The sequence below is a fragment of the Silurus meridionalis genome, chromosome 1 (assembly GCF_014805685.1).
Source record: "Silurus meridionalis isolate SWU-2019-XX chromosome 1, ASM1480568v1, whole genome shotgun sequence".
Lineage (NCBI taxonomy): Eukaryota > Metazoa > Chordata > Actinopteri > Siluriformes > Siluridae > Silurus > Silurus meridionalis.
Genome location: NC_060884.1, coordinates 26,387,194 through 26,402,565, shown reverse-complemented (window position 1 = coordinate 26,402,565; position 15,372 = coordinate 26,387,194). Strand labels below are relative to the sequence as shown.

General features: G+C 39.6%; 1 protein-coding gene across 21 annotated transcripts in view; it reads right to left on the bottom strand.

The window, feature by feature from the left end:
* dock7 (dedicator of cytokinesis 7) overlaps positions 1-15,372 on the bottom strand; it is a 63,495-nt gene that overhangs the window by 10,408 nt on the left and 37,715 nt on the right. For 3 of the 21 annotated variants that reach the window (XM_046848089.1, XM_046848062.1, XM_046848072.1), the window contains exons 23-40: positions 14,369-14,461; positions 11,126-11,215; positions 10,636-10,731; positions 9,607-9,747; positions 7,929-8,042; positions 7,610-7,777; positions 7,213-7,364; positions 6,185-6,354; positions 5,784-5,929; positions 5,492-5,674; positions 5,196-5,352; positions 4,082-4,178; positions 3,409-3,426; positions 1,343-1,396; positions 958-1,054; positions 741-875; positions 496-648; positions 249-407 (exon numbers count right to left, since the gene is read on the bottom strand). In XM_046848089.1, the coding sequence (XP_046704045.1) occupies positions 249-407; positions 496-648; positions 741-875; positions 958-1,054; positions 1,343-1,396; positions 3,409-3,426; positions 4,082-4,178; positions 5,196-5,352; positions 5,492-5,674; positions 5,784-5,929; positions 6,185-6,354; positions 7,213-7,364; positions 7,610-7,777; positions 7,929-8,042; positions 9,607-9,747; positions 10,636-10,731; positions 11,126-11,215; positions 14,369-14,461 (2,223 nt within the window). Of the gene's footprint in view, positions 1-248; positions 408-495; positions 649-740; positions 876-957; positions 1,055-1,342; positions 1,397-3,408; positions 3,427-4,081; positions 4,179-5,195; positions 5,353-5,491; positions 5,675-5,783; positions 5,930-6,184; positions 6,355-7,212; positions 7,365-7,609; positions 7,778-7,928; positions 8,043-9,606; positions 9,748-10,635; positions 10,732-11,125; positions 11,216-14,368; positions 14,462-14,484; positions 14,712-15,372 lie in introns of those variants that run through there. The other 18 variants (XM_046848106.1, XM_046848115.1, XM_046848148.1 and 15 more) reach the window with 15 other exon arrangements.

Here is a 15,372-nt window from a genome sequence, read left to right as displayed (position 1 = left end):
AATTATTGCTTTAGTTATATAATTATATAAAAAACAATTAGAAATAAGAATAATGTCTGCATTATAATTCTAACATCAAAGTACAACTGCTCATTAATTAACATATTATACATATACTTTTTTTTTAAATGTTTTTATTATGAACATCATGTGTGATTTAAAAACAAGCAAAAAAGTGTCCAATATTTCTCCGTCTAATATCTCTAGCAAAGATTGCAATCTGGCTTTGACACTAGTTTAGAACGTACCTGATCAGGGAACGTGGTCTCTCGAAGCTCCAGGTCCTCCTCAGCGTATGTCAGGATGGTTTTGAGTGAGCGTCTCAGGAACTCCTCGTTAAAGTTTTGAGATGTGCCAACCAGAGACGACAGAGACATGGTTACCTGCATTTTCACTCTGGCAAAGTTCTGCAACAAACCAACGGATAAGATAATGTAGATATTTCCAGGTGCAGCCATCAATAATTTGTCAGAGGGGAAAAAACAGCACACTCACATTTCCAATCTCAAAGTTCTGCCTCATTAGCAGGTAAAGTGAAGCGCTGGCATGTGACCTAATGGTACCGATGCTACTGCTGCAGTTCCTCAGCAGACGCAGACACAAGTCAGCACACTGCTCCGTCTCTTCCTCAAACAGCAGCTCTGGGAACTAAAAACACCACACAAACCACCAGAAGAATCTCAGCATGGTCGAAGCCGTTTCCACCACCACCATACAACTGTTAATGAATTTGTACTCACCTTAGAGACGAGAGCTCTCTGTGTAGCAAAGCAGTGCTGAAGATAGAGGGCGCTCTGGTTGCATGCCATACTGTGAAGCAAGACTTTGAGGACGCCTCCAAGGATGCTCTCCTTCGACTCGGTCACAGATACGGTCTGAACAAAACACCACCATCGCTTTTTAAGATTACACCAAATTGGGCCCCTAAATCTTTCTTTCTTTGCTTAAAATATTCACCTGCACGATGATCTCCAGAGTGTCAAGAATGATCAGGTTGGCCTCGGTTGCCAGATTGCCGTCTATTAATGCCTCATGTTCTAACTCTGCCCTGGTTCTGCAAAAAAGCCAAAAACAGAGAACACATTAGAATAGCTTTATGTTATGTGTGGAAAAAAGGCAAGGACCCCTTTGAATGCAAAATACTGCTCAAAAATTGAAGACGTCACACTGTATACAGATCCAATGACAATAAAGACACAACGCACAAACTGTCCACAGCTCATTCAAATTAACACAGATATAAAAGACGTCTCAGGCATCATCCATTGTAATTTGTGTACAATGGGGGCGTAAACGGAAGAAGGGGGTGTATGAGGACTTAGATTCATCTAAGCTTACAAACCTATCCAACAAGGCATCCTGGCTCCTCCTACTGCGCGGAAGGCTTTCCGTAAACCTGCACAGCACACCGCTCATTCAAAACAAGCCAGACAAAATTGAACAGCATAAAAGATGCAACACAGCGAGAGCAGGGCCAGCACCCAACCAAGCGACCGCATCCATATAAAGCACACTTAGATGGATGGATCATGGATACAGGGGTAGGTAGGGTTTGCAGGAAACATAATTGGATGGGCTACTACTGAGCACATGTGGAAGCTGGATTTAGAGTCCCAGCAATTCACATTGACTATAAATAAATTAAAACTGGGGTTAGTGATGCAGGGACACTACAGTGAGTAGAACTCATGAGCAAACAGTAAGAGAAAGACGACACAGTCTTTAGTCATCTACCTATAATAGCCTTATAGCCAATACAACTGTCAGAGCTACTAATATAGAAAATAAAACAACACCTTTTGACCAGACTCGAAAGTTCCACAGCACTGTAGTATAATGATCAGTTCTATGCACACACGCACAAACACACGTGTGTACCGTAATTTCCGGACTATAAAGCGCACCCTTGTAGAAGCCGCACCCACTGAATTTTACAAATATTTTTATTTTTAACATAAATAAGCCTACACTATGTCTACACTAAAACTAATGAACTTTACACAGGCTTTAACGAAAGAGAGTTTCTGTTACAGGGTGTAACGGGTAAAATATGTTGTGGCTCCTTTAAGAGCAGAGCGGCATTTTGGGAACAGCACGTCACTGCATTCTTCCGGTGTGTGTGCGTGTGTGACTGAGGATTATGTGTTTATTATTTTCTGATGCTCATTTCTAAGTTTCTTTGACTAACCCATAACGCTGTTGCCAAGAAAAATAAAAAAGCACGAGTCACAGCCAATGCTGCGAGCCTGATTACTGTTTACAATGTTACACAAAATGTAAAGTTTTTTGTTTTTAAAAAGAATAAAATACAAAATCTCAAAGTTTAAGTTTTTTTTTTTTTAGGCAGATTTGGTTAACACACTGCAGAATAATCAAATATTAATTAATTAAGTGCAAAATTCGGCACAGAAAACGGACTCGTTTCAACTTTGACAGATCTATCTTCGTTTTTACATGTAACCAGTGATGGACAGTAACGAAACATTTTTATTTTACTCGTTACTGTACTGTAGGTTAACATCTGTACTTGATCAGCATTTTTATTTTGGATAAAGAATTTCATTCTTTAATGCTTAATATCTATTATTATTATTTTACTCCATTACATTTTAGAAGAAAAGAAAAAAAAAAAAAACGCTGCAGCTCAAGAATGTAAAGCTAATAAATGAACTGGATAACCTGTGGCGAAAGCACAAACTGAGCCCCAAGGTTCTCCTGAGTGTGTGTGTGTGTGTGTGTGTGTGTGTGTGTGTGTGTGTGTGTGTGTGTCTTTAACAGTAAAAAACTCTCTCTTAAAAAGTTATGATGTGCAGGAGAACAGAACATGTTCAAATAAAGTTCTTACAAATCAGTACTTTTACTACAGTATGAAGGTAAAAGGAGTACTTTTATAGGAGTAATATCTATAATAAGCAGGGGATTTGCCCAGGAATGGTGTGCTGTACTGCTAAAACTAGTAAATATTAATAAATAATAAAACTAACAAATAGTGTATGTTAAGACATCTACACAAAAACCTGCCATTTATGTACAAAAAGACGGTCTGGGTGTGTCTGAGTCATTATTTCAGTAGCACTGTATAACGGGAGTTATGCACATGCTTTAAAAGCACACTTTTATTGAAATTACAGCCTTGAACACAGAAATAATGTTGCTTGCTCAAATGTGGAAGAATGACTGAATCCCAAGCAGCTCACATTTTTCTTACCAAGCACGCGCGCGCACACACATACACACACCGCAGAGCAATCCCAGTTACAAAGACATAGCAGTCCAGCTTCACCCAGAGCACTTGAAGCGTAAGGTAAAAAAAAAGCAAGGAGGCGGGGAGAGGGGCGAAGGTGGTCTTTATACTCGAGGGGGTTAGCAGAGGAAGGTTGGTAAGTACACACTTCAATTGTACAATACCTGACTGATTTGTGGCCCCTAGACACACAGTACATGAAAGAACAAGGTCAAATGGAGGTGTTACTCCACACCAAAAAAAAAAGGAGTTAAGGGAGTACAATGTGTAATGCTCTCTGTACTGAAGGAACACAGGTGGGCCATGATTATAAAATAATAAGTAAATCCAATAAAATAAATAAGAGTATCGGATGTATAAACCAGAACACAAGAAATAAAACAAAGAGGCATGAAGCTATTGGAAAATGATCAGTAGGAGGGTTGAGTAACTTTAGCAATTTTCCTAGCATGTCCTGATGCATTTCTATTCAATCGTATATTACAGCAAAACTGCCTAATAATTAGAATTAGTACTTATTTAAGCTTTTTTTTTTTTTTTTTTTTATCAATCTATAGCTACATTCGAACATGTTCGCTCCTGTTATCAAGTAACAGCTATACGGTGCCATTCTCTCAATGTCTCCTGAAAAGAATAAGATGAAAAGCAATGCATTTTATTTTCAGGATTAAAACAAAAAAAAACACTATATGTATCTTTCTAAAAACGTTTTTTTTTTTTTTTTTTTACCATTTATTATGTGAAGCCATACAAATCCATGCTGTGCTGTGGCATGTTTTGTAGTGAATCTTAGGTTGAAAAATAAAATGAGCAAAAAGAAAGCTTGAGTAGTCATACTTGTCCATTTTTTCACTGTTTTGGCGCCAGTGCGTCATGTCTTTTCTCCAGCGCAGGTTCTCTTGGCTGCCAAAAGCACTGCCTGATGGACTCCGTTCTGAAACAGAGAGAAGTTTCAGCTTCAGCAACTGCCGTACAGATACACTGAGCGCAATGTGCTGCATTATTGCTATTTTATTTACATTTGCGGCATTTAGCAGACGCCTTATCCAAAGCGACGGACAAAAGTGCTTTGAGTCTCTAGCAATGAATAAATCTACACTGGTACGCAAGATTACAAGCTTAATATAAATATAACTCTTGAATTCTACAAGGCAAACTTGGAAAGTGCTAATTGTAGTGTTTCAGGAAGAGGTAAGTCTTCAATCGTCGCTTGAAGATAGTCAGGGACGCTGCTGTACGGACATCTAGGGGAAGTTGTAAAATTTATGGTATATCTAAATATCTGTGGTGTGAAATCAACATGCCAGCACTGATTTGGTGAATGTGATGAGACTTGGGACTTCAAAATCTGCTTATGCAGCTGTATAACCTGTATAACTTCAGCCCAAAAATAGCTGTAAGAGTTACTGTCTCAAGGTCATCTCTTAAGCACACGCAATGCAAGACCCATAAATACCTGACTTGTCAAGATGACAGTCCTTTTTTTGGTCAATTTCTTTCTAATTCTTTCAGCTGCTCCCATTAGGGGTCGCCACAGCGGATCATAAGTCTCCATACCCCCCTGTCCTCTACATCTGCCTCCAACCACCTGCATGTCTTCCCTCACCACATCCACATCCTTGGCCTTCCTCTTTTCCTCCTTCCTGGTGGCTCCATCCTCAGCATTCTTATACCGATATACCCCATGTCCCTGCTCTGCATATGTCCAAACCATATCAATCTCGCCTTCCTCACCTTGTTTCCAAAACGTCCTACATGCGCTGTCCCTCTCATTAACTCATTTCTAATCCTGTCCATCCTGGATGTTACTTAATTAGATCTTTTGACAATCGTTCACCCTCTTTTGCAATTCCTTCACTCATGGTCAGGTTATCAAAAACTAATAATATATCTGATACACCAAGTGTTGCTTTCGCCATAACTGTCATAATGAGAAACTGCCAATACAAACCTAACTGTCCTCGACTGCGTCGCACCATCTCCTGCCTGGCTCCAATACTGCCCAAGATGGCCTCCTCCAGCTTAGCCTTCATGTCTTTAGACTTCTTAAAGGTCAGACTGTTCATGCGCTCAAAAGCCTTCTTACCCTGCATGAATAAAAAATGGGCCTTTTTGATAAGATGGATGAATAGAAAAAAGATGGTTAATTTTGTTTTTTATTTTACATCAAACTCACGATTTTACATTGTGATTAAATAATCCACATTGTTGAAATGATTTCAGGATTTAGTGTTGTTGAAACTTTACCTTGTACTCAAAACAGGAGACGCAGAGGTAGAGCATGTCCAGCAGGCGATTGAGCTGAGACACAGACAGGTCAGTGAACCATTTCTGCAGCACCAGCTCGTCTGCGTTTTTCAGCACCCACAGCAGACAGATGAGCAGACTACGACTGGACTCGGGGGAAAAGGTACCGTGCTGACGGGTAGCCTGGAGATAAGAGAGAAAGACAGTGTAAGAAAATAGACGAGAGAGAAAGAAAAAAAAATAAAATAAAGAAAAAAGAGACTCTTCTCCCAGGCTTAGTTATGCTGCCTACTTGTGGATTAAGCAGGAAGCTGCTGGGACGTGACGTCTGAGGCACAGAGGTCCCTGCTATTGCCATTGCTACGCTCTGACTGATCATGCTATTGCTCTCAGTTTCCTGTTCGTCTAGCCCAAGACGACCCCACTGGTTATGAGACTCTGTAAAACAGGACAAACCGAACATCAACAGATTACAACACAATGTCAAATGATGCACCATGATCAACACCTTGAGCTCTTTAATCCAGATAGTTTCTCAACATTCAAAATGTGCAGCTTGAGCTTTTAACCAAATCACATCCATCAATAATCCTGTAGTCTTGGACTGATTTTTATACATAGAGTATCAAAATGTTCATTGCACTTTAAGCAAACATCCAACAATAACAGGACATAGGAAGCGTCTGAGCATACCTGTAAAGTCATAGAGTTGGGGCAGGGTCTCCATGACAATGCCAATAAAAGGTAGGTAGAGCATGGCGACCCTCGCTTTAACCTCAGGGTCAGCATAGCGTGGGTCCGAGTCATGACTGGACAGTAGGTTATGGACCACACTGATCACTTTCTTATGCAGGCCAAACATCCTAAATAAAATACACAGGTTTGAACATTTTTAATTTTAGTCAACAATATTAAATACAGAAGAGCAAATCAGCACATTGCACATTTTTACAGCGTAATGTGACAGTAAACTTCTCATTAACAGCACAAAGAAAGAAAAAAAACATGGAAAACCTCGAATATGATTTGCATGAGAGGGCAGTAGTGCATATGATTTGCATGTTTGGCGATTTTTAAAACGAGCGATTTTCATGCTGATAACTAAATAGAGCTGCAAACGAAAATGAAATTCGTTGTAACGAATGCCACTATCGATTAGTTGGGCTGCTCAAGTTACGGGTTAGCGTGACTTTAAGATAACAAGTGTGCGTCCCAAGTCATTGAGGGCTTAGGAGCATTTTCTATTAAACGCAACAAAGAACACTGTAAACATGCAAGCGGAGTTTGTGCGGTATGGAATACCACAGTGATTGCAGATGAGCAGATGAGAAGAAAACACACTAGGTGTGGTTACTGATGAGGGCGGAACATCAGCACGGTAAGCAAAAACTGTATAATACTCATTATATGAAAATGGTATATTTTAGTGAAGTCTATTGTGCAAACTGGTCATTTCGGAACAGTCGCACTGGATCTGTTCTGCCGTGACTCGCGAGCAGCAGGTTGCGCAATCACCTCCCTCATGACACGATGGAGAAAAAAAAAAAAAAAAACGGTGCTAACAAAACACTAGATCTAAATCATCAGTAAACAATTATATTATTATTTGATTTGATACTGAACAGGAGAAAAAGAGAAAACATTTTCTAAATATGAGAACAAACAGGATGTAAAACAGAGATGATGAGATGAGATGAGATGAGATGAGATGAGACACACACCAGTGTACTGACCCTTCAGCCTCCGGGTCCAAAATAATGGCAAGTTCTGTTAAAACCAAACCAGCCAGGTAGTGTTGCTCTCTAAAAGGTACCGACAATTCAAACATGTTTGCAATCTTCTGGTCTTGTACATGAGTGGAGAAACCAGAGCTCTGGAGGGGAAGGGAAATAAAAACAGAGATTTAGCAGTTACATATTCTTATCACTTCGTTCTGTACATTAACAGTGTTTCCTTGGATTATTTAACAATCCAAAAACCTTTTCATAAAAATCATTTCAGATTCATCTTTCATTTTGTATTCTCATGGCATTGATATGATTCAGTCAGATCTGTGATCTCCAGAGGTTGCTTATTCTCTTGGTGTATTTTGTATAATTCACCGGAGCGGATTCGTACCTGTGATGTGGCAGACGAGACTGAGGGAGAGGGCGAGGCTGGAGGAGTGAGCAGACTGCAGGGCAGGTTCAGCGTGACGTAGTGTTCATGGCTACACACGATCCTGAGGAAGTCGAGCCTCAGAGACTCCAGGGTGGGGTTCTGTAGAGCATACAGCTTCGTGGACACCTGAAGGGAAAAAGAATAGCTGAGAACTGGACCTAATAAACAAGAGGCTGAAACCCCAAACTGTAGAAGGTGTTTAAGAAATAATTCCAATTACTTTTATAGTTCAATCGTGCTAAATCAGAATTGGAAATAGATTGTAAATAAAGTGTACCTGTTTCCAGTAGGTCTTAATGAGACTGAAGACAAAGCCCCTGTCCATGACAGACAGCAGGTCATTAAGGAAGAAGGCCAGGCTTGTGTTTAGCCTCTCCACCAACTCCAGATCCTATTATAGCAGAACATTTTATCTAAAATTATGTATTGTCTATTACATTTTAATTTAAGACCATTCAGTATTTCTACATTGCCTCCAATCAATAATTCAATTTCCAACAAATAAATTTTTTCACCATGCCCAGTTAGCCAGCTATACTCATTTGAGAGTTTATGCAGGGTAGAAAAAGAATCAACAAAATAAGAGTGTGATGTAGCCCTACACAAACCAGAGTTATTGTTCTCATCATAAAGTGGTCCCAAGTATCAAATTTGATCTAATCGAACTTTTACAAGAGAAACAGTTTTTAACCATGTATTTTTTTCTGAAAGGGACAATACTATAAAAATGAAACTTGGATATATTTTAGAGTAGTCGGTGTGCAGATTGTATAGCAGTACAGATTTACTGCAATCGTCCATCAAAGAAGTTAAGTCCTTCAGGAGTTCAGGCGTCAGGTAAAAAAGCTGCTTCAAAAAACAGACACGAGTGCTGCAGCATTGCTTTAGAGGTTGCAGAAGCAAAAGGTCCTCTTGTTTGTGCTCAGACTGTATGCCACACACTGCAACAAGTCAGTTTGCATGGACATCGGCCCAGAAGCAAGCCTCTTCTAAAGCTGGCTCACAAGAAAGCCTGCAAACGGTTTGCTGAAGGCAACTTGTCCAAGAGCATGAATTACTGGAATCATGTCCTGTGATCTGATGAGAACTTGTTTGGCTCAGATGGTGTTTAGCATGTGTGGCATTGCCCTGGTGAGGAGCCTACAGTCACGCATGGTGGTGGTAGCATCATGGTCTGGGGCTGCATGATTTCTGTTGGTACTGGGGAGCTGCGTTTCATTGAAGGAAACATAGATACCAACAAATACTGTGATATTCTGAAGCAGAACTCGATGCCCTCATAACAATGGTGCTCACACAATATATTGACAATCTGGACACAAATTTTACACGTTCACTTACTGTGTGCACACTTTTGCTGCCAGTTATTTAAACAATAATATAAATCTATACTGCTATACAAGCTGCACATTTACTACCAATTATATCCAATTTTCAAATCGATATCCAAGTCCCTTGAGAACATATAATAAAATTGTTCCTGAAATGTGAGGGGTCTCTGTGGGTATCTATTTTAGACAACTTAATTCAATGGAAGAAATTATTTGGTTGAATTGTAAAAAAATTTTGACTAAGTTTGTTCCTTATAAGTTTTTCCACTGATGAGTAACAACTGTGGCAAGGAAAAACTACATAAGATGGTATGAGGAAGAAACAACCTTTAAAGGGAACCACCCTCATCCTCAACACTGAATGCGCCATCATTGTTGTGGTGTACTGTTCAGTAATGGGCTCTTAAATGCAGAACTTTTCATGCAAACTACAGTCCTATGACTACAGTACAAATCCATCCTCAGTTTTTAGATTAATAAGAAATATCTAGATTTTTAGACTAAATTTAAATTCTTACTGTTACACTCGAGACTCATTCCATTCTATTATCATGTAGCTTCACGCCTTTAAACCAAGTTTGCAAAAAAATATACGGTATTCTCTAAAAGCGTAAGTTCTGTTACCTTTTGGAAGCGCGAGACGATGTCCCCTGCAATGGTGCTGACCAGAGCCGTGATGTCATCCATGAAGCGCTCAGGAAAGCGGTTCTTCCTGGGAGACTCCAGACGGTCAGTGAAATACAAGTGGTGGATAATACTCTTGACCTACAGGCAGTAAAGAAGCAGTTATTATAAACTGATTCTGCAGGAAGCAAATCAATCGCTTTGCTCTCAGCTATACAGTAACAGTTTCCAGAACAAAAAAACAAACTTTGCTCTACTGGTAACTAATATAATGATTTACCAGATGAATCCTGGGGGTCTAATGACATGTATGTATTATTTGTTTCCCTAAACAAATAATTTTTTTAAGGAAAAAAACACAAATTTCCACTTTATATTGTAATTGTCATAGTTTTTAGGATTACTCTTATTTAAATGTGGTTAATTTAATGTGAAATACAGGCTAAGAAGACTTACTGTATACTTGCAAAACACAAACCAAGTGTGGACAATGGGTTTCTACTCATTCTCACAAAAAAAACAAAAAAAAAACAACTATGCTTCTTAAAACTGAAGATTTATGCCCTGTTCCGAGCTCAGGTACCAAATAAATTCCACCCATTACTTCAAAAGCTCCTGGGCTCGTGAATTATTATTATTATTATTATTATTATTATTAATTATTATTATTGAAAATAAATCATATTTTCTTTAACCTTCAACCAAAATTTTATTTCTACAACATGAACTTCAGGACTGTTGGTAGAGTAAATGCTTGAATTTCTTAATATAAAGTCTTGTCACTTTAAAATATTAAAAAGAAATAGAAAGAAAATTAAGAGCAAATTATTTTTTTCTTGGTTTATTTTCCCTCATTCTATTTTTATATTCCGCTCCCTTTTACGCTTGAATGCCGGACCTTCGTAAAAAAGCATTTCGCTGCATGTCGTACTCTGTATGTATGTGACAAATTTTGATTTGATATTAGCAAATATTAAAAACATGATCATTTTACACCATTTTTTTTTTACATTTTATATTGATTCTTACCATGAGCTCAAAGAAGAACCAGGCCTGTTGAAGAGCTCCTTCTCTAACACTGCCACTGCTCACCACCCACTGCAGTGCCAGTTCCTCATGGAAGAGCTAAGGAACACCAGCAGAGCATCAAAACACCATCAGCTACCAGCTGTTCACCACAAACACACATCTCAAAGAGAGAACTATGTAAATACTTTGTTGGAACATGACTATAGGAACTGAAACAGGCCTTTGACAAAACTCCTTTTGGCTGCTGCAAAAACGAAGCCTTGGATTAATTCGAAACGAAACATACATTCGCACACATTAGGTTTTGGAGTCTTGTATCATTCCAACACACCACAGCATTCGCAACGAGACACACACAACAGCATCCCACAAGACCACAACCACCACACCAAACACCATCCAATCAAGAGCCACAGACAAGACACAGGCGAAGAAGGGGGGCGGTCGAGGAGGCGGCTGTGGCCCCTCCCCCACCATGGCGGGTCTCTACCTTTTTGGTCGGCAAGCGTCCTGTTAAAGTTTGCAAGAAACTGGCGCTCTCAGTGTGCGATGACATGCGATTGCCACTGCGCTCCATGGCCTATTGGTGGGGATGAATGGAAGGGTGACAACAGATTAGTGTGAAGGACAGGAGTGTGTGGTGCCATCTGCTAGTCAGATAGACACAGCTACACGCACACACACACACACACACACACACACACACACACACACACACACACACACACACACACACACACACACACACACACACACACACACACACACACACACACACACCAGAAATCAGTACAGACTCTCAAATAGTAAAAGCTATCAACCCTTATACACTATATGGACAAAAGTACTGGGACCCCTGACTTTTCCAGCCATATGTGGTTCTTCCCCAAACTCTTACCACAAAGTTAAGGCACACAGCTGTACAGTATGTCTTAGGATGCAGTAGCACTACATTTTCCTTTCACGTGAACTAGGACCAAAACCTGTGCATGACAGCGCACCCGTGCACAAAGCCAGCTCCAAGAAGATTAGGTTTACAAGGGTTGGGGTACAAAATCTTGAGTGGCCCGTTGACCTCAACACCTTTGGGATGAATTTTAATGATGACTGCACCCCAGGCCTCCTCACCCTACATCAGTACCTAACATTACTGATGGCTGAATGAGTCGAAATCTCCACAGAAGTGGTGAAGGATATTATAACAGCAAATGGGGACTAAATGCGTAATAGGGTGTTCAAAAAATACATACAAATCTTATGGTGTCCACAAACTCTTGTCCATATAGTACAAGAAATAATGACAGTAATATACATGATTATACTTGTACTCCTAATGAGAATAGTACTGTCCAGTAAGACTGTACACTCAGATTTAAACCTTGCATTATCCAGTGTTACATTATACAGTAACAGTTTTAAAACTAAAACTACGAGTAACTGCATTTAACTTCATTCCACAAAACAAACACAGACACACACATACATCCAAAGACTATTTGTCTTTTCCCCACACACACACACACACGGTTTGCATGCAGCATCTCACAACATGCCGTATTGAGTGTGAGAGAGAAAGCGGGATTAGTGCTTTATGGCCATGCAGTGCTCACAGAGTGATGAAGGCAATGTAGCGAGTGAGAGAGAGGGAGAGAGAGACAAAGAGAGCGAGAGAATGAAGATGGAATATTTGTCACATGAATAGAGCGAACGTCATGAACGCCGATGACCCGCTCAACCACTTTTCTTATTGGAATTACAGTCAAGTAACGAGTTTCAAACTCAACACACCAATTTGAATTTAAGCTGGCCTGATTTATGCTTCCTTCTGTTTTCCAAGACCTTCAAAGTGCCAAAATGCTATGGAAAAGTGGGCTTTCCATAACCAGGATATATAAATATATAATTCTGCAGTGATTGTTTAGCAGCAACATCAGCTACATCTAGGACTACCTTGCGTTTATTTCACAGGACAGTGGTCATCATCTTTGCCGTAATGAATAATCTATTCTCGATTTGTCCATTGTGACAGTGTAAAACCAACATTTTTTGTTGACTATGTAACAGAGATAAAATCCTATCATTTAATCAGTGTATATACGCCAATCTAAATGTAACGTTTATCTACACCTGGTCACTAGCTAATCAATAAAATAGATACTAATTCTGTTCTTGAAACATGATCTAAAGAGGCTTCTGTAGCAGATCATCTGTTGTGGTTTTATCCAATCAACACACATTTATATAAAATATTTAGCATCGTATCAGAGATACTAGTGGTCAGGATGTGGCGCCCTCACTGCTGCGGCCCGGGTTCGATCCCCTGTCAGGGAACCAACCCCAGCCACTCTTAGTGCCTGTCCCAAGCCCGGATAAATGGGGAGGGTTGCATTAGAAAGGGCATCCAGCGTAAAAACATGTGCCAAATCAAACGTGCGGATGATCCGCTGTGGCGACCCCTAACGGGAGAAGCCGAAAGAAAGTTTATTTAGCATTGTATCAGAGATGAAGGGTTTAGGTCAAAAAGGAGATTAAAACTTATTCGATATGTTTCATTTCATTTATACTCACTCGTAAGTGAACCAACAACAACTTGTAGTAAAAAAAAAACAAACAAAAAAAAAAAACGACTTGAAAAAACAATTTGCCTTTATAACCAATAGATGTTTAACTGTTTTCCTCTGTACGATTGCAGTAGTCATCCATGAGTCAAGAAAGAATAACTGGCTATAACCTCTCCCCTGACATGTACAGCAGCACTAGTAGGTGTGTGAGATCCTGTATGTGGAAGAGGGCATACAGTGTAACACTGTGATGCAGCATATTGAAAAAATGCCCTTGTCTGGATTCGAAGAAGCAAAATGTTCACCTTCACTCTCCCAAATTTGTAGATGGAAAAAGAGCTGAAGGGTGGGTAGCATTTGGCAGGTGACCAAACTGGGGGTGGTGGTAAGAAGGATATTTGTCATTGAAGCTTTACAAATTTTTGCTGAGTTGGCTTAACAAATTTTTAGTATTATGAGTCAGGACTGGATTCAAATAAATATTTAATCAACATCATTATCTCAGCTGAAGCAAGAAAAGACAGTGTTTTCACTATTCTAACTACTGTATAATATTCCAAACACCAAACCACCTCCAGTTATCCTTAAAGACCATAAATGCTCAAGGCTCTGAAGAGCTTTTCCTAGGGCTGCTCTCAGAAGCACTTCTGAAGAAGCATAAACCAGGCATAATATACACTTGGTTAGTTTTAAAGCAAGACTGATCGCTTTAAGATTTTTCTAAAACTAATCAGCCCTTCTTACCAATATTTTGATACGAGCCTGGTAAAAGAGATTCTGAACCTCAAAAGCATTCACTCCAGGAAATACATTTTATAGTTGTTTCTAGATACGCTGCATAGATGATGAACATTAAAACATACTGCTTGTGACATAGGCCTATGACCGTATCAGATTTACAGGGGATATGCATGCCTGAGAACAGAGCACACAATAGGGTTAGAGGCTTGTGAGAGTCAGTATGTTTTCTACCAGGCTGGTGGTTGAGGGCTGGACTGAACCTACAGATTCTTGTGAAAACGCACCAGGAATTGTGGGGTGAGGACATAAAACCTTCCACATAAAATAAATAAAATCAATGGGGGTGTATTTCATTTGTGCGTGGGACAGATATGAGAGGTGATTATTCTTCGCTTTGTTTTAAGGGGATGGATTATTATTTTTTTAACGACCTGCGCGGTTTCGGATGCCGAGCCAGGGCTGGTCCCCCAGGGGCCGCTCTTGCAGCCCATGGTGTGCACCCAGGAGTTGGAGCGATCTAAGCCCTGCGAGCCAAGGGGGAGGGAAGCAAAGGTGTCATGGGCAGGAGCAAGCAAAGCAAAGCAAAGCAACAGTGAGAGGTCAAAATTTACAGGTCAATGCCATGAGTAAACAAAGAGGATAAACGTCATTCAGTTTAAGTCCGCACTTCGAACACTGACGCTGAGCTTGTTCAGAAAGTAGGTTAGGTTAGAATGTAAGCTATCGAGAAGGATTACAGATTTAGTTTTGGAAAGAAACATTCAAATTTAGACACTGCAAGTCAGAAATGCAAGAAAAGAGAGAAAAAAAAAAAAGCAGTTAGATCATTGTCTTTTGTCGACCACAGTTTGCACTTTAGATACCATTAAGCAAGTTGCATTTGATTATTCAACACATAAATGAAAAACATTTGACAGCATTTCGAAAATACTACCACAGTATGTCTTTAACCAGATATAATAAAAGCAGAGCATGCAAAAACAGGAATTACGCATGACAATAAAATTTCAATTAAATCGTATTTTCCTAACTACAAACTTTGCTTGTGACTGATTAATTTCTTAACGTAAGTTTAGAATTTCCATTTCCTTTCAGGTTAATGATACAGCAGCTATATAGATAAGATGTTCCAGCTGATGTTTGCCATACAAATGAACTATAGGGTTAGCTGTAACTCGACTGTGGAATGCAGTCAGTTTAGTCAGCACTTCAGCGGCACTTGCTGAGATTCATCCTCAGCAGGATTTAAGACGAGTCACAGCTTTCCTAGCATGCTTGTTAATAAATTCGGCTCAAGAAGCCATAAAATGCCACTGGAGTAAGTTATGAACTGTGATGCCTAGCAAATGAAATTTGTAAATCACTGTTGCATGGCGCTGACAAGCCAATGTTAGAAAGGTTTTTAAATAAAGAAATAAATACAAAAAAAAGCAAG